The sequence below is a fragment of the Rhinatrema bivittatum genome, chromosome 2 (assembly GCF_901001135.1).
Source record: "Rhinatrema bivittatum chromosome 2, aRhiBiv1.1, whole genome shotgun sequence".
Classification (NCBI taxonomy): domain Eukaryota; kingdom Metazoa; phylum Chordata; class Amphibia; order Gymnophiona; family Rhinatrematidae; genus Rhinatrema; species Rhinatrema bivittatum.
Genome location: NC_042616.1, coordinates 486,862,213 through 486,880,656, shown reverse-complemented (window position 1 = coordinate 486,880,656; position 18,444 = coordinate 486,862,213). Strand labels below are relative to the sequence as shown.

Below are 18,444 nucleotides of genomic sequence, written 5' to 3'. Positions count from 1 at the left end.
AAACGAGACCTTTTCAGTTCATATGCCTTTCTGGTACTAGGTTTACAGAGATGCTGCAGTTACCTAACTCCTTCAGAAGAAGGCACTGAAGTGTGGTTTAATTCTTCAAAGTCCATCCTGTTAGGGTTAGGGAATGTAGCGTGGGATGGAGGAGAGTCCCTGGATTCTGGAAGACTAAATCTGGAATAAGAAGGAGTCAGTTGTCCCTAGCGGGAGGAAGGAAACAATGTTGGGAACCACAGTTGACGTGGCCTTTCTAGTGCTATGACGATAACTGTGGCTATCTTTCTTTTTAAAATTGTTTTTGGTATAAGAGGTATTGAAGGCTACGCATATAAAAGGTGTTGCTCCAGTCTAGTTGAAAAGCATTTGTTGATATTGCTTCTGAGTCTGCATCCTACAGCAAAACTGGGGAAGCTTTCTGTTGTAGGGAAATGCAAATAAGCCTATTACTGGAATCTCTCATTTGGAGAACAGCATCTAAAGAATCGAGTTGTTGAGTTCCCATTCGTGAAGTCAAATAGTTCTTCTGAGGGAATCCGCCAGAACATTTTGACTGCCTGGGAGGTATACGGCAGTCTGGCTAGTGCTGTCCTTCAGTTTGACTGCTTCTGCACAGAGGGGCAGGGAACCCATTCCCACTCGTTTATGTAAAACATGGTGACTTGGTTGTAGGCTTGAATTTGGAGAATTGTGTCCTTCAGTAAATGACAGAATGACTTTAGAGCATCGTACACTGCTCTGAGCTCAAAAACGTTTTATGTGCAGGCAGGCATCTTGACTGCTCCAAAGACCTTGTGTAAATAGTCCATTTAGATGAGCACCCCATCCTGTCAGATATTGAGTCAGTGTTGGTGCTAAGAAGGGTTTGCCTACGATAAGTTTCTCTCTTGTAATCACCATTTTAGATTCTGAGTTTGCTGGTCACCATTATTTGATGAGAAAGTGATTGAGGATACTGATACCAGTGAAACTCCAAAACCATTGAGCTAATTGCACGTGCAATTTTACATGTGGGACTATATGAATAGCCGTTGACACGTGACTCGGCATATGCATGGAAATCGTTGCTGAACTTGTCTTGTGGGAACAAACAGTCCTGACTGCAAACTGAAGCGATAAAATTCTTTGAAATGGAAGGAACACCTTTAGAAGGTTCAAATCGAGAATCGTCCCTATGAATTCCATTCTGTGGCAGTCATTTTGAAGCGCTTTTTCTGAAGGCACTGTTCGACTGTCTCAGATCTAGAATTGGCCTCAATGCTCCTGACTTTTTTGGAATGAGGAAGTTTCTCAAGGAGAAACCTTTCTTCTGTTGGTTTCAAGGGACTTTATTGCTTTCTTTAACAAGAGATCCCGAATTTCGAAAGATAACTGCTCGATCTGTACAGGATCCTGGTGAACTGTTGAACAGTAAGTGTCCACTGGGTATTTGAAAGAAATTCAGTTAATACTCTTTCTCCACAATCGAAAGGACCCAAGAGACTGCTGTTATTTGAGCCCACTGTTTCAGAATAAATTTTACTCTGCCCCCGCCCACTGGAATAAGGTGTTAAGTTTTCTCAAAGAGTGTTGCATCTTTTGTAGAAGTTGTCTCTCTTCTCTATTGGAATGTCTGCTACCTCTATTGAGATTTTGGCTAAAGGACTGTTTGTAAGTGGGCTGCTGAAATTGCTTGACGATACGGTTGATTTATCTGGTAGCTCCACTTTGAGAAACAATTATATGATCTCTTATGGTAAGAGGAGCTGCACCTCTTCTGCTGAAAGGAATCAAAACAATATAGTGGTCAGTGACTGAAGAGCTATGCAATGATCCTTCATAGTGTTCACTATCTCTTGTACTTTGGTACCAAACAAATTGTCTCCCAAGCAAGGAGCAATAGCAATACGCTTGAAAAAAATCCTCCCTTAAATTAAAAGCTTTAAGCCACGCTAATCTTCTGGGGTCTATTGATGTGGCCAAAGATCTAGATGATGTGTCAAAAATATCATATGCTGAACAGGTTAGGTGTCCTGTTGTCTCCTTTAGATCCTCTCACAGTAGATGGATGATGTCATTCATAATGTTAAACAAGTTCTGAACCATCTGCAGTTGATGGGCTGCTATACGTGATATAAGCATAGCGGATTGAAACTGTAGCTTTTCCCAGGGCATCTAGAAGGTGCTGTTCCTTATATGGGGAAACTGAGGAATAAGCCTTGGATTTCTTAGCCTTTTTAAAGGCTGAATCAATTACCACAGAATCATGTGCTAACTGTATTTTCTGAAAGTCTGAGCTATCTTGTACTCTGTATTTAGCATCACCAGCTTTAGTCACTGGACTCCCTGAATAAGGGGTAGGCCAAATTTTAACCTGAACATCTTCTAATGTTTTCTGTATTGGCACTGCTTTAACCTTTGGTTTTGCTTGTATGCATTTCAATAAGCCAGGTAAATCCTCTGTAGATGATTCTGTTTCATGAAGTTTAAAGAGCACTTTATCTGCCATCTTCTGGATAAACTGTGGATAGGAAGGCTCTTGGTGGGGGTGGCAGAATCTGGTATTTCACCAATAAGGGAGTCATTTGGTGGTATGTAAAAGTCAGAATCAGGAGACTGGTCTGTGCCTAACTCCTCTGATTTATTGGGTGGTTCCTGTTGTACTGGCTGGTGAGGTTGCTCTCTTGGCGGCTCTTGTGATGAGGGATGTTTTTCTATGTCTAGATGCTTCTTTGAGACCATATCCCTCATATAATTCTTAGCGAAGTACTCCCACATACGCTTCATGAATTCCTCAGGAAAGGGTGGTAGAATATTGTCCCTTGGTAATGCCTTTTCTGAATGAGAAGTTGTTTCTGTTCACGGTAGGTGACGGCTGTGGACTCCTTGATTGAGAAGAAGAACTTATTCTTCTTCTTCATTTCCTTGCACTTCTGCGTGACTCTACTGAGGCTAGATGAAGCTAGATGAAGAAGATGACAAATGCCTCTGATGCTTACTCCAATTTATATGTTGCGATCTGGCCCGTGGCTGGAGCCACGAGCTGCCTCTCACCTCCTTTTTCTCCTTTCCCGATGCTCGGAGGCTGCCAACCCGCTCCCCACGCGGCTGGAGCCGCGCTGGGCACCGGCCCGCTTTTCATGTGGCTGGAGCCATGCTGCGATAGCCTATGCGGCCCGAAGGTCGCCAATGTGCTCCTTTCACGGCTGGAGCCACGCTGCTACACCTTATGCGGCCAAGAGGCCGCAGACAGCATCTCCATGTGGCTGGAGGCCATCACCTTACCTCGAGCTCCCGCGGGAAAGGGCCTATCATCCCCGGCCTTGCTGGCGGCTGGAGCCGTCCTTGGTCCATCTTCAGTGGCTTGGATGCTGCCGCCCACATCGGGGCCTAGCTCCCTGATGCCTTCATTGGCTGGGACGCCACTCTCCAAGGCCTGCCCCTTCTTCCTAAGGGGCGAGGCCACGTCTCCTCTCTCTTCTTAAAGGGACAGCGAGGGAGTGGTGCTCTTCTGACATCATCAGGGGAGTTTCCTCTTCAGCCCTATAAAAAGGGCCTGGCTTCACTCCTACCTTGCCTTCGCAAGGAGCCAATTCTCCTTAGGACTTCTCTTCAATCCAGCTTCTCGTTGGCACTCTCTTCCATGTTCTTCGTTGGAATTCCATGTCTACGTCTTCGTATGGTCTCTTGTCTGACCCTGCATCTTCGTCTCATCAGTTCCAGTTGTCCTGATGTCTTCATCCTTTGTTGTTAGATCTGCTGCTTCGTTCAGATCTCCAGATGCTCTTCGTCTTGGCAGCGCAATACTCCAGATGATCCCGACTTTTATCTTCTTAGCATCAGCGCCTATACTCAAGAGGCCGCTCGAGCTTCGTGCCGAGTCTCACTCCAAACACCTGGATCCTGAGGGCTTCCTTAGTCGGAACCCCGGTTTTAATCTACAAGCTTCAGGTACGGATCCTGAAGTCTTCTCCTCATCCTGAATCCATCCAGATCTTTGGAGCCTCTTGCACCAGCCTCAGACTTGATAATGAACTCTACCTAAACCCTGTTCCGTTCTGACGTGATCGGGCCTTGCCTTCATTGGCCGGGACGGTGCTCTTCGGTTCAGGCCTCGCTGGAGTCTTGTCATACCTTCATCCTGATTCTTCAAGCATCCTGTCTTGGGAGACCTCTAGCGTGGTCCGCGACCTACCTTGCTTGGTAGTGTAGGGCGCGTGATGTGGCAGTACCACTGCAGAACCTCACTTAGTACTTCAAACCTTGTGACTCCATCTGAGTTCTCCATATAACCAAGGCTCATTTCAGCCTACAAGTCTTTGTTTCATCGTTGGATACCCTGAGTCTCATCTCAGCCCTTCAAGTCTTTGACTTCATCTTCACTCTTCATGTAACCAAGTCTCCGTGAAGCCCTCACGATTCCTGAGTCTTCGTCTTCATTTGACGTCTTCCTTTGATGTCTACGCCCTTCAGCCACTGTCCGTCGTGTTGCATTTGCTGCTCCTTTGCGGCAGGTCGAAAAGGGCTATCGAGTGGCCGGAGGGCTACTCCAGAGACCAGCATTGCGTTGTTGGGTCTCTCTATGCAATCAGGTTCGATAGTGGCCAGGGTTCAGCGTTCCTGAATCTTCAGCCCATACTTGGACACTCCTTGCCTGCCACGGCGCTTGCCAGAGCTCCTCTGCGGCGGTGTCGTGGCCCAAGGGTGCATGAAATCCCAGAGATGGGACCGCCTCCAGTGTTCCCACAACATTATAATACTTCTTTTTTGATCTTTTCTGAACTCCTGGATGCAGTTACAACTGGAAAAACCTAAGGGGGAATAATTCCAACCGAATCTGATAATTAAACAACATCTGAATGTGCCATAAATTCTTCTACTTGAAAAGGCACTATAGTCTGTTGTATTACATAAGAACATGACATACTGGGTCAGACCAAGGGTCCATCAAGCCCAGCATCCTGTTTCCAACAGTGGCCAATCCAGGCCATAAGAACCTGGCAAGTACCCAAAAACTAAGTCTATTCCATGTTACCGTTGCTAGTAATAGCAGTGGCTATTTTCTAAGTCAACTTAATTAATAGCAGGTAATGGACTTCTCCAAGAACTTATCCAATCCTTTTTTAAACACAGCTATACTAACTGCACTAACCACATCCTCTGGCAACAAATTCCAGAGTTTAATTGTGCGTTGAGTAAAAAAGAACTTTCTCCGATTAGTTTTAAATGTACCACATGCTAACTTCATGGAGTGCCCCCTAGTCCTTTTATTATCCGAAAGAGTAAATAACCGATTCACATCTACCCGTTCTATACCTCTCATGATTTTAAACACCTCTATCATATCCCCCCCCCCCCTCAGCCTTCTCTTCTCCAAGCTGAAAAGTCCTAACCTCTTTAGTCTTTCCTCATAGGGGAGCTGTTCCCCTTATTTTGGTAGCGCTTCTCTGTACCTTCTCCATCGTAATTATATCTTTTTATTAAAGAAGGTTTTTAGAATTGCACCATAGCTAGAGACTTCATAGTAGATTGTACCATGTGCAATTGCGCCATAGATTTATCTATATGTAATGGCACCAATAAAGTGAGATCGCACCATGGCTTGCCCCACAGGTGATGGAGCCATGGTTCACATTATACGTTTAGGTGCCATAGAAGGCTCCCTGCAAAATGGCACCATAGACTACTCCATAAGCGATGGCACCACAATGAGCGAAAGCACCAAAGAATGCGATGGCACTGCAGAATAAGAAGTCTCTAAAGGCGCAATAGACATTGCCTCTGCTGATCGGGCTTTTACATGTTCATGTCTTTTGGAACTGGATTTCAAACCCTTAACCACTGAAGCCTTATGTCTTTTAGCATGCTTTTCCTTTTGTTTATGCTCTTTACTATGCTTTAACAATGATGATCTTGAAGAAGTTTTCTCTGATTTTTTTTTTTTTTTTTAAAAGAGTGTTTAGAGGAGATTGGGCTTCCTTTGACAGGGAACATTTGCACTTTTTTGGTAAATATTTGTTCTCATTAAGCTCCAAAGTCAATTTATGATAATAGTATTTTAAGAGCTCTGGGTGACATTCTTCTGCATGGCCCAGACAATGTAGGGTCATGCTCAGGTCCCAGGCAAAAAATACATACCTCATGAAGGTCTCACCCCCCCCCATCCTTTTAGGACATTTCTGGCATAATTTAAATGGTATGTTACCTTTAGGCGTTTCCATGAGAAAAAGCTAAGATATAAGAAAAATAAACAAACACTAATTAGGCCTATCGCATTAACTTTTTAGAACATCAAATGCGTTAGTACCGCACAGAGGAAAAAATAGGCTGAGATACATGAGAGCCGTAACTAACTGTAGAAACATTCACTCATGCTCCAAAAAGTTTTCCAGTTTGTTTGGCGCTATGGAAGATTAGGATTGGTCCATGCTGGTGCCGTCACTCAAGATGTAGGGCTATTTTGTACACTCGTCCACGGACAAATTACATTGAGACCGATGTAATGAGACCCGCGGCAAAACAGGCACTAGTTATGAGCTCGGGTTTTGATCACCGCTTGCGGCTGAAGATGCTGCTTCCGTGAGATGTAAAAAAAATAGATAAATAATGCAAATGATTTGCATGCAGAAATCTACGCACATACGGAGAAATGCACGTACCTAAGCGCAGTAAGGTCCTATGTAATAAGCGGCCACATCAGCGCTCAAAACCCGTGACGATAATCCACACATAAAAGCGAGCTAACGGGTCTCCCTATTAAGTGAAAGTATGACCCTGGAAAATATTATTAATATTTCAAATAACTGTGCTGCAGAAAACATGGCAAATATTTTTATGGATGCTAATTCACACTGGTATAGCAGCGAGATTGGTATCCAACTGAGCACCTATCTGGATGCTCAAGTGCTGACATAGGCACTCAGCAGGGAGCGAATATTGATACTCTAGCACCCAGAACAGTGCCAAGCAAATGTTGCCATTCAGGCACTGAGCTAGGCGCTTAGTTGATTGTGAATCTATACGATCGGGCACACAGAAAGCCGCGTAGCTAATCTTGCTGCTGAGGTGCTGAGCTCAGCTCTTACTTGGTTGCGAATATATATGATCAGGCATCCAGAAAAGCACCTACATAAGCTAGGCACTCAACTAGGTGATTTTCAGGACGCTCAGATGCCAAGATAGGCCCCTGAGTCGGCTCTGACACTTAACTTGTTCCCTGACCATGGCGGTAAAAAACCGCATTAAAAACCTGCACTAGCATTAGTGCAGCTCCCTGCATTGCTTATGATTAGCTTATCACCTACTTTGCATGCATTCATGCACGAAAAAAACACGGGTCTGTAAGTGTGTTCATACGTGCTTTTTTCCTCCCGCACAAAACCCTTATTACATCCCAGCATAGGGTTTTGCACAGGAAAACGTGCGTACAAACGTGCATACAGGCCAGCACAAACCCGCGGCAGCTTCAGCGCACCTTATTACATCGGCCCCAATTATGCAGTGGTTTGACCACTTAAAAAGAGAGATGCGTGGGAGTCCAGCAGGACTGAGACATGGGAGGAGGAGGAAGCCCAACTTACAAATCTGTTGCACATGGCCACGGCGAGGCTAGAGAGCGTCGGTGCGGTCCCGATCCACAGGAAGAAACAATCCGTCATGGCCATGACGTGGAAATGAACCTGCTGCTCTTTAATCCGCTCAGAGAAATTGTGCAGAGAAATGGCCGAGCCGGTGGCAGCACTGGGGCTCGCCTCCATACCGCCAGATCCGCTCGCGCCGCGGCTCACGCGCGCTTCACTCTCGGTTTCCGGAGCCGGGCGCGCGCTCCCCAGAGCCGCGGTAGGCGAGGCCAGGCGGGATTTTGTTGCGGCGATTTTTTTTTTTTTTTGTTTTTTTTTAACTCACACAACTTCAGCGAACCGCCGGGCCAGAGAGACAACGGAGGAAAAAAAAACCAATAGTCCTCTCTAAACCACAACTGCCCGACATTGGTAGTTTATAGTTAAAAAAAAAATATGGGAAAGCAAAATAAATCTTTACCAGAAAAGTTTACCTTGCAAAACACAAACGATGAGGCGGAAGGGGGCGCTCTTCCCCCTTCTTACTCTCTCCTGCCGTCGGCGCGCTCAGCAATGGAAGCAAGCGCGTCGGCCTCCCCGGGCGGAAGCGTCGCTCGTGGCCTGATGTCAGAGGGCGGGGCGTGGGAGCCTGAGGGAAAGAGAGAGCGAGCTGGGCAGGCGCCGAAGTAGCAGCATCATGTCGGCTGTGGGCTCCAGCTTTCCGCGCCCCTGGGTCGTGGAGCTGTTGGTTAATTATGAGGCGGCGGTGGACGGGAGACAGAAAGCCGTTCCCGCCCAAGTGGTTGAAGTAAGTCTCTCCCCCAACACACACACAAAACGTATGCTATGTGAGTGCATTGTAATAAGGCGCGGACCTCCGCTTTCCTGACAGGCCGGTCTAATAAAGTGCACGCAAAAAAAGTTCGTCCAGTCACATCTCCTGGGCCCTCCATGCAATAGGCAAATGAGCAGCCCCGCTAAAAAGGATAAATTGTGCATCCCTAGTGCTCAGGAGGTGTGGCTGTGCACCTGTTAGTTTGCCCATTAATTGAGCTGGTTAGGAAAACGGACGTTCATTAATTGTCTGTTTTTGTAACCTGACTGCTGGTAAAATTTCGTTTTTCATGCTGCTCCTAACTTCCTACTTAGTATTGGGAAGAGCGCTATTAGCTATGCGCTGATTTGGATGTGCATTTTGGACGCACTGATCCCTTATTGCATTGGGTGTTAGCCTAGTGCGTTCAAAACGTGAGTCCAAGCACTCTAACCTGTGCGCTAGGATCAGCACACGATGTTGCATCGGCCTGTGAGTGAGAGTGCTGGCCTCTCGCCCTGGTTCGCAAGGTTGAGTTTTGGTCTTCACTAGGAATAGAAAGAGAAACCCTTGTTCTCTTCATTTTCTAAGGAAGATTTCAGATCTGGTGTGGTGGTCTAAAAATAACTGTTTTCCTGCTGCATGAAAGCCTGAAGCCATGAGAAGGTATGGACCTGCCCCGCTTTCTCTCGCTGCAAAGGTGATTTGTTGTCTTGTCATTCAGTGTTGCCGGCCTGGTGACACTTGGTGGGCTCTGTGACTGAATACAGTGCGTAGAGGGTTCAGCCACAGAAGAAGGTGCTTGGTGTCTTTGTAAAGAACATGAAGAAAAATTCAGAGGGGATAGCCCTGTTAGTCTAGTGTAGAAGAAAATGACAGATGCAGGTGACATCTTACAGAATGATCAATTTATTGAGTCCGCTTTGTCAGCTGCAGAAGAAAGTTGTGCGGTCCTTATGATTTTGAAGGCTGAGGTTGGTTCTTGGTTCCTCTTTCCTTGTGCTTTTTCTTACTCTGTGCCCTTTCAAATCATATTTGAGTCATCCTAAAACACACATCTTTACAACATTAAACAATTTGTGTAAGATATGACTATACTCACATTTAGAAAAGTAATCTTATATGTATAAGCCAGTGATTTTAGTTGCCTACCCCAGCCCACTTTTCACCCAGCTTCTTATTCACAGATTACAAGTTCTGGATGAAGAAATCACTCGATCACCCCCCAAAGGACACTTTTGCTGTTCCCAGATAATTGTCCATTACAAAGAGGTTTGTTGTGAGGTGACCTGAGAGTTGTTTGTCATCCACAAACTGCAATCTCTGCATAAGAAGCTATAACTAATAGTACAAGAGAAGGGGAAGGGATGCTGAAAATCCATAGCCTACAGCAGAGTTTCCCCAATCAATGTCTAAAGACCTAATCAGGTGTGCCATGGAAAATCAACCCTGCCTGATGCTCAGATCCAGATCAGTATCCAAGAACTGCTCTTTCCACTTTGGAGCAACAAAAGACACTAAGAGTGGCTTTGAAATGTGAGAGAGCTCCTTTCTGAGAACATGTATAATCATGCATGCCTCTTTTTCCTAGGTACAGTGTAACCTGCCAGTACACTGACCTTGCAAAACATAGCAGGATTCACAGGCTTTGGGTGTACTCTCAGTCCAATCCCTTCAAGCCCTTGTGCAGCTTCCAGTAAAACTATGGGATTAACTCCCTTTAAGTCCAACCATCGTTTTATTTCTTAGCATATTTAAGTCATAGAGAAATGCAGATTCCAGACATGAGATAGTTAAATACATTTAAATGAATCCCAAAGACATCAGCAGTTGACCTTGCTGCCTGGTGCAGTTTATTTAGTCCTGCAGTAGGCAATACTCATATTTTAGAGAATTCACTTACAGTGGAACTGCTGTAATGCCAGAGTACTCACTCTCTGAAGATTTTCCCAAATTGTGGCAGGAAGAGTCTCATAAAATAGCTGGCATTATCCTCCCTGGAGCCCCAGGTTGCTGTACAGGGAGCTGGGTTCCTCTAGGGGAGCATGCTGGGAAAAGTTGATCTTGATTCCTTCAGAGGCTTTCATGGAGTGACTCCACAACAAAATGGAGCATGCTCTTTTATAGCAGTCCAAAATACCAAAACTTTGCCACTAGAGGCCATTAGAATTCCATTCTCTTAGTAACCATAGGTTGCAATAGCATGAACACCAGAATGTGGTTATTAATGTGCAGCATGTAGGGCATAGATAGCTGGGCTCTACTTTGTAAAGGATGCACAGTACCTTCCTCTCTTGTTGCCCCTCCTCCTTTGAGTCCTTTCAGACTCTGTTTTATCCCTAGGCTGATTAAGATGGGGAGAGTGTGCACTGAGCATTGGATGTGACTTACTCTAGAGTGTTGAGCAGCAGCAGTAAAGGAGCTATGGCAGCTAAGGTAACTAACCTATCCAATTGCCCACACCACACCCACTTCTCCCTTCTACTGTGCTTGTATATAGGGGGAGCTGCTCTATCGTGATGGATTCTCCTTCTCTTTACCTTTATTTTAAAATGTGACAGAGGGACTGGTGGGATCTATCAGCGCTCTCCTAGCTTTTCTTTTGACCATATGAGTCCTCTGTGTCTGCACTGCCTGCTGCATGGAGGCTGGTGTGCCACATAACATTTTAGTTAAAATAGGTGTGCTCTGGACTTGAAAAGTTTGGGAAACAATCTCTAGATAGACCATCACGTTTCTTTAATGCATGTGGTCATAGTTAATCCTGAATTTTTGGGATTGTAAAGGGGCACATTTTAGGGTGTCAAACATTATATTAAAGAGTACAGCATCAGCTTACTGTGCTCTGGTGGTCAAAAAAGCAAACAATGTTACACATTATTAGGAAGAGAATGGTGAATAAAATGGAGAATGCCATAATACCTCTGTATCGCTTCATGGTGAGACCGCACCTTGACTACTGTGTTCAGTTCTGGTCACTGCATCTCAAAAAGACATAGAATTTACAGAGAAGAGCCACCAAAATGATAAAAGGGGATGGAATGGCTCCCCAATGAGGGAGAGGCTAAAGAGGTTAGGACTGTTCAATTTGGAGGAGAGATGGCTGAGGAGGGGATATGATGGAGGAATACAAAATCCTGAGAAGACTAGAAAGGGTAAATGTGAATCTGTTGTTCACTCCATGAAGTTAGCAAGTAGCACATTTAAAACAAATTGGAGAACATTTTTTTTTTCTCTCAATGCACAATTAAGCTCTAGAATTTATTGCCAGAGGATATGGTTAAGACAATTAACTTAGATGGGTTTAAAAAAGATGGGTTTAAAAAAGATTTGGACAAATTCCCAGAGATGTCCATAAACTGCTATTAGTCAAGTTGACTTGGGGAATAGCCACTGCTTATTATTGGCATTACTAGCATGGGATCTGTTTAATGTTTTGGTACTTGCTAGATACTTGTATCCTGGATTGGCCACTGTTGGAAATAGCATGTTGGGCTTGATGGACCCTTGGTCAGACCCAGAATGGCAACTTTGTATGTTTTAACTTCATAAATAAAAAAAAAAAGCCCTTATTTGCTTAATAAATTCAGATGTCTTATTAATATAAAGCCACTAATTGCATCAGAACCTTTTTTAATTATCAGGCTTAAAGGCTTGTTGATACGACCATATCTTCAACACATTTGAAACATGATTATATTTGACATTGTTGGAAGCTTCTTTAGCATAGAATTCCAGAGAGTGGGCCCTGCAGTTGAAAAAAGCATACTCTCTTACTTTGCCAAGATGAGCTACTTGACCACTTGAAACTTCTAGGAGACCTGTTTGCAGATGTAAGTGAACAGAATGGTATGTACCCGTAATAAAGCTCCCAACCATAGCACACTATCATTGTTAAATAATCTAAAAGTCAACATTAAGGTCTTTCAAAGTTTATTCTCCAATAGGTCAGCAGCCATTGGAAAGAGACCAAAACAAGAGTTACATGGTCATATCTACTTTGCCCGGTCAACACATAAGCCGCTAAATTTTGTAGTATCTGTAGGGCCCAAAAAGAATTCTCTGGAAGACCAAGCAAGAGCAAATTGCAATAATGAAGTCCTAAAAAGAATAATAACTGCAAGACTGTTTGAAAATCATAATGGGACAGTAAAGGCTTGAGACATCATAACATATGCAACTTGTAATAATCAACTTTAATGATATTATTGATATGAACTTTCATTGAGAGATTTGGGTCAAGTAGGATCTCAAAATCACATACATGTTTAGAAAATTTGATCATATGACCTTCAAGCTGTAAAGAAGGAAAATCCTCAAATACAGGTCGCCTTCCAAATAAAATACTCTGTTTTAGAAATGTTTCACCTGTTATGAAATAGCCATTTCTAAATTTTCCCTAAGTAAATCTCTGCTAACTTCAGTGAATGAGCTATGAAATGATTAATCAGTACAAAAAGTTGTATATAAAAAAAAAAAAAAAAGGCAAACCATGTGTTTAGAGTTTCTTTGTAACTTCCTAAGTAAGCACTATATTGCTGTCTAAGATATATTAAAGAAAGATGGTACACCCGGAAAAGATAAATTTTGGCTCTACATTGAAATCTTTTATAAAGAATTGCAATGCCGGGATAGATTTTTAGAGTCACTGATTACAATGTAAAGCTACATATAAAGAATTTTATGCGGAATGTTTCTTTATTTTTGCATGTTATATTTTTTCATACTTTGGATACTACTGTCATATCCAGATGATACAAAATAATAAAAAATAGAGCTGTGGTTCATCAGAAAAATCATATGACCAAGATTTTGGTTTATTCAGTATTTCATCTTATTGTTATGCACTTAGGACATCTAAGTGGTTGATAATAAAACATTTACAAAATTTAGGTGTCAGCCCAAAAAGTTTTAGGAGCATGGGGAATTTAATTGTTTTCATTTTTTTTTTTATTATTTTTCTTTTTTCCTACTTGTTTTGTCTTTTTTTGTTTTTCTTTTCCTTTATTGTTCCTTTATGGCTTTCCTTTGTTCCCCCTTTCCCTGCCGCCTCCTCTTCCCTCTAGGGACCCTTCCTCCCATTCTTCCCTCGCTTTCAAGCATTCTTTTTCCCTTTTGGTCATCTTTAGCCCACCAGTTCTCTATGGGCCTTGCCCTACCTGGGCTATGTTGCCTCATCCTTCAGATGCCAGAGCTTGAGCTTTAGATGAACTGGTGCTGGGGGGTTTTCCAGCAGTAAAATTCCACCTACTGCTTAATTATCAGTGGTGTCTTTGTCCAAATTCTTTAGACGACAGGTAATGTATATTTTCAAACACTCCACCCTAAATCTGGCCATGCCATAAGCTCAGTTCACCATAACTGTCTGCAGTGAGACATTTTTTTACTTATCTTCGATGGGCATAACGTATTTTTCCCTGCATCATGTCTTGATTTCCTGCATGTTTAATACTTTGTCAGAGTTTACTGCTGACATAGGGGTAGATTTTAAGAACTTGTGCTCGGGTGTCCATGTGCGCGAGCTACCCGGCGCACACACATGGACGCCCAATTTTATAACATGTGCTTGCATGTTATAAAATCAGGGGTCGGCGCGGGCAAGGGGGTGCACACTAGTGCATCTTGCGTGTGCCGATGCCTGCGGCCTTCACCTGTTCCCTCCCAGGCCGGTCCAATTTAGGAGTGGCCTGTGAGGGAATTTCCCATCCCCCTACTCTATCCTTCCTACCCTTTTCCCTAACCTACTCGCCCTCTAGCCCTTTTCTAAACCCCCCCCCATTCCTTTAATTTTCCGTTGTGCCTGTCGGCACCCTGCAGGCACAAAATCCCCCAGCACAGCGACAAATGGCCGCTGTGCCGGGGACCTCTAGCTCCTCCCCGGACCGCCCCCCAGCCCTGCCATCCCGGGGCTTTTACGTGCGTTGCTGGTCCTTTTTTAAAATAGGCCCGGCGTGCGTACTACCACCCACGCAAGTAAGCATTTTAAAATCTACCCCTTAGTGAACACACTGAATTGTTTTAGAAAGGCCTTTCATTTTATAGGCAATGCTGCTATTGAGAGTTCTTTGGCGAGGATTGTTGAATTAACTGCCTTAAAGGGTCTCATAAAATTCAGTTTACAATACGTGCATTCCCTAATGCCGAACTGGAAATCATGCTGGAGACCCATAATAAAAGTGATCGCCTCCTTGGATTTTCTTTGCACTGCATTGACATTGGTTAATAGCATGTTTTTCTGTGCACCTGTTGGCACTGCAATATTGTAAATATTAATCACACTTGCATTGCATTGCAGTTGCGGATCTAGTAAAGCTATAACTCCAAATATACAGTGGAATTAGTCATGTACACTTTCAGTATACTGTGCAAAACTGTTAACATCTCTGCTTCCTTATTTTTTATGCTCAGTCAAGAATAGATGCTGATTACATTTGTGTTTTTAAAAAACAGCACTGATTGTGCAAGGGCCACAAGAGGCACAATATAATCTATGGAGGGTGTTGTTGGAACAGAGACTGTGTTTAAAACAAACTTCTGAGGCCAGGGATATTGTCCTTAAGGAGAAGATTATCTTAATAGGCATACATGGTGAAGGAAATTTAGCAAACACTGTGGGTTGTTTTAAGCTTAGTACAGAAGTTGTTTATTGTATAGATAGGTGGTGGTTCCTACTGTGGGTCAGTAACTGGTTAAAAGATAGGAGAGAGGGTTGGACAAAATGGTCAGTTTTCCTAATGAAAAGAGGTGAATAGTGATCTGTATTGGGACTGGTGCTGTTTTAACATTTTACATAAATGAACTGGAAAAGGGAGCAGCCATTGAGGTGATCAGATTTTCAGATTAAACATGAATATTCAAAGTTGTTAAACATGAGTGGCCTATGAGGACCTGCAGAAGGACTTTGCCAGTCTGGGGGACTGGGCATCTAAGTGACAGAAGAAATTTAATGTGGACAAGTGCAAAGTGATGCAAGTAGGTAAAAATAATTCTAAGTACAGAATCGAGGTTCTACATTTGGAGTCACCATCCAGAAAAGGGATCTTGATGTCATTGAGGACAATACGTTGAAATCCTCGGCTTAATGTGCAGCAGCAGCAGCCAATAAAGCAAATAGAATGTTAGGAATTATTAAAAAAGGAATGGAGAATAAAAGGAAGTCCTGGAGGATGAAGAGAGAGAAAACTGAGTGAAAATGTACTTTCTCCAATTTGTTTTTCATTTGCTACTTGTTAGTTTCATGGAGTGTCCTTAGTGTTAGTACTAACTGAAAGGGTAAATAACATCCCTTATTTCTCTGAGGACAAGCAAGATGGAAGTCCTCACATGAGTGCTATCATAGGATGGAGACCGGTCTGGAACATTGATCTCAGATTCTAGAACTTTCAAACATGCTTTGCTAGGCATGTGCAATTGTAGTTATCTCCCTGTTCCTTAGGCATAGTCCCTCAGTCTTTTTTTCCACAGAGCAGTGTGGTCAAAGTATTCAGCTTTGCTCTCTCTTCACAGTTTTTTGTTGTGAATTTTCTGGATCTGTAGCTGTTTTTCTATTTTTTACCTTGGGTAATTTTCTTTTTTCTTTTTCTCTTCCTCTTAACTCTCTGCCAGCCGCATGGTAGGCCTTACTTGCTGTGCAGCCTGACAGAGTCTAATTCTGTTCCTTATTAAATAAATACTGCACCTGTAGTTTAGTTTTTGTATCCTCTCCTTGCTCTATCTTTTTTCATGCCTTTGTCTGTTGGTGGCAGGACTGACAGGATACACTCCGGGTGTGTGAGCCATATGGTCCACTGAGCCTGGGGACTTGCTCAACTTGTACTCTGGCAGGAGTTCCATGTCATTTCACTGATCGATTGTCATCGATGGAGGCATGGGCAGTGATGGGATAGAGGACCACCCCATTCCTGTGGGGGGAGAACTCATCCTCCCCACATTCTAAGAAACTAGTCTCCACAGGCAGGATCCCTGGATGACATAGCCTTCCCTACTGCTTGCCAATGATGGCAGTGCTGTCTCTTTGTGAAAGAGGGTGAGCAGGAGCCTGGGCAGACAGCACAGCATTATTGCTGCACCTTCAGTGCCATGCCTGGTATCTGTTGCTTGTGCAAGAGGGTGGCCATGGCACACTTGATGCCATCAAAGTGCTTGGCCGCCCTCGATGCCATAAAGTCCATCAATCATAGACGCCATCGAGCGCCATGTATATTATCAAGTGCCCTTCCATGCCAAAGGTGTCAGTGGGTGCAGTCATACACTGTAAATGCTATTGAGGGCCATGAAGATGCACCGAGGAATGGCCATGGACCCGAGATTCATCGAGTGCCATGGGCCTCGATGCAGAAGAATGGTAGCATTGACCTCGAGCGTCGTCAACGGCCTTAGACTGACACATCAGAGTCAACACTGTGTCAGGTGCCGGGACTGCCATTGAGTGCCATGGAGGCCATTAGGCATGTTGCTAATGATGCCATTTGTGGCCTATTCTCGATGTTGAACACCATCGCTGCCAGGGGGCACCTGGATTGCCATTGAGCACCCTGGTCAACCTCGAGGCATGGGGGTGCTCATGAGCCCTCAAGTGCCATTGAAGCCCTTGAGCGACAGGAGCTTCAGGCCTTGGACGTCCTTGGGTTGTCGAGCACCAGGGTCACCACAGATCTGAGACACCCTGAGGCATCCATGGTGCACCATGCTCCAGTGCCTTCAAGGCTATCAAGCGTTCGGGGTGCTGATGAGCCCCTATGTGGTGTGCTATTGATGGCATACGGCTGGCGGGCACTGTAGACACTGATGCTCTCGGATGCTTTGAGTCACCATCCAGTGCTAAAGGCGCTGGGTTGTAGGGCATTGGGGACTGTTGTGGGACTTCGAGCACCATTGATGCTGATGAGCGCTGTCTAAGCTTTTGTCAGCCATGGGTACTAGCAATGAACGCCATTGAGCTCACACCATCGACGCCCTCTGGTGCATAGGTGAGCCAAGGGGAACAGTCGATGGCACCAGCCGTCATTGGTTCCTTTGGGCATCAATGCAGTGTGTCTGTCCCGCATTGATGCCGCAGAGCCTCCGCCTTCGAGCACCATAGGTGTCATTGGACTATTGATGCCTTCGGGCAGCAGGGTCACCATTGGTGGCACCAACCCTTGAAATATTTGGTCCTTCAGTGTTAGCGAGTCATCAGTGCCTTCGACCACCATGGGCACTATGGGTATCACCAGGCTGTCAACATCCACAGGTGCCTGGGGTGCCTTTGGTGTTGTGTGCAGAACATGTTGAGCACCTACGGCTTGGTCAAGCACCGTTGAAACCTTGAGCATGGTGCTGTTTGGGACCATAGATGCAAGCCATCATGGGAGAGCACTGACAGTGCTTATAACACTGCAGGCACTGTCGCCATTGTGGGCACCGGTGGACACGGTCTGATGGTGGACATGGTCAGATGCCACAGAGCACCACGGTCAACATGAGCTTACCCAATGCTGTTACATGATGGAAAGGGCGTTGAGCCATTCGTGACGCCATTTGAAGACTGCGATCAGCCTTGTGGAGTGTTATCAGGTACTGTGTGGGTACCATGGAGGTGATGCCACAGAACACAGCTCACTACCATAGACCGCCATAGTCAGAGCCCCAGTGGCACTGGAGACACTTGTCACACGGTACATGCTGACTCTATTAGGATTTAGTGCAACAGTGGACTGCATCATTGGCGGTCGGATACGGCGGGGGTTGTCTACTCCTCCAAGCACCATAGGTGCTGGTGGATGGCATTCTTTCTGTTGGTGCATTGTACGCAGTCCTGCCAGAGACAGCAGGGCCACCATCTTTATGTCAAGGTATCACATTCCTTGTCTATTTCACATCTTAGGGCAGTGGTTCTCAACCTTTTTTCGGCTGGGACACACCTGACAGCTAGTTCTCTCATGCGTGACACACTGAACATGTGACCGTCACGGGGCTAAATGTAAACATACACTCTGCATCCACGGGAACCCCCTTGACCCCCAGCAATGAGTGCAGAGCAGAACTAGGGCACTCTGTACAACTCGCCATACAAAAAAGGTATTCTGGTTCTATTTACATCTCAGTAAA

At 44.7% G+C, this 18,444-nt stretch overlaps 2 protein-coding genes across 2 annotated transcripts in view; one reads left to right on the top strand and one right to left on the bottom strand.

Moving 5' to 3' along the window:
- Positions 1-7,933, bottom strand: part of PSMG4 (proteasome assembly chaperone 4) — a 29,440-nt gene extending 21,507 nt beyond the window's left edge. The window contains exon 1 of the mRNA XM_029590551.1: positions 7,563-7,933. Coding sequence (XP_029446411.1) covers positions 7,563-7,739 — 177 coding nt within the window. The 5' untranslated portion in view covers positions 7,740-7,933. The remainder of the gene's footprint in view (positions 1-7,562) is intronic.
- Positions 7,934-8,020: 87 nt separating this feature from the next.
- The window catches only part of LOC115085032, a 113,556-nt gene continuing 103,132 nt past the window's right edge, over positions 8,021-18,444 (top strand). Inside the window, exon 1 of the mRNA XM_029590550.1 lies at positions 8,021-8,349. Coding sequence (XP_029446410.1) covers positions 8,239-8,349 — 111 coding nt within the window. The 5' untranslated portion in view covers positions 8,021-8,238. The remainder of the gene's footprint in view (positions 8,350-18,444) is intronic.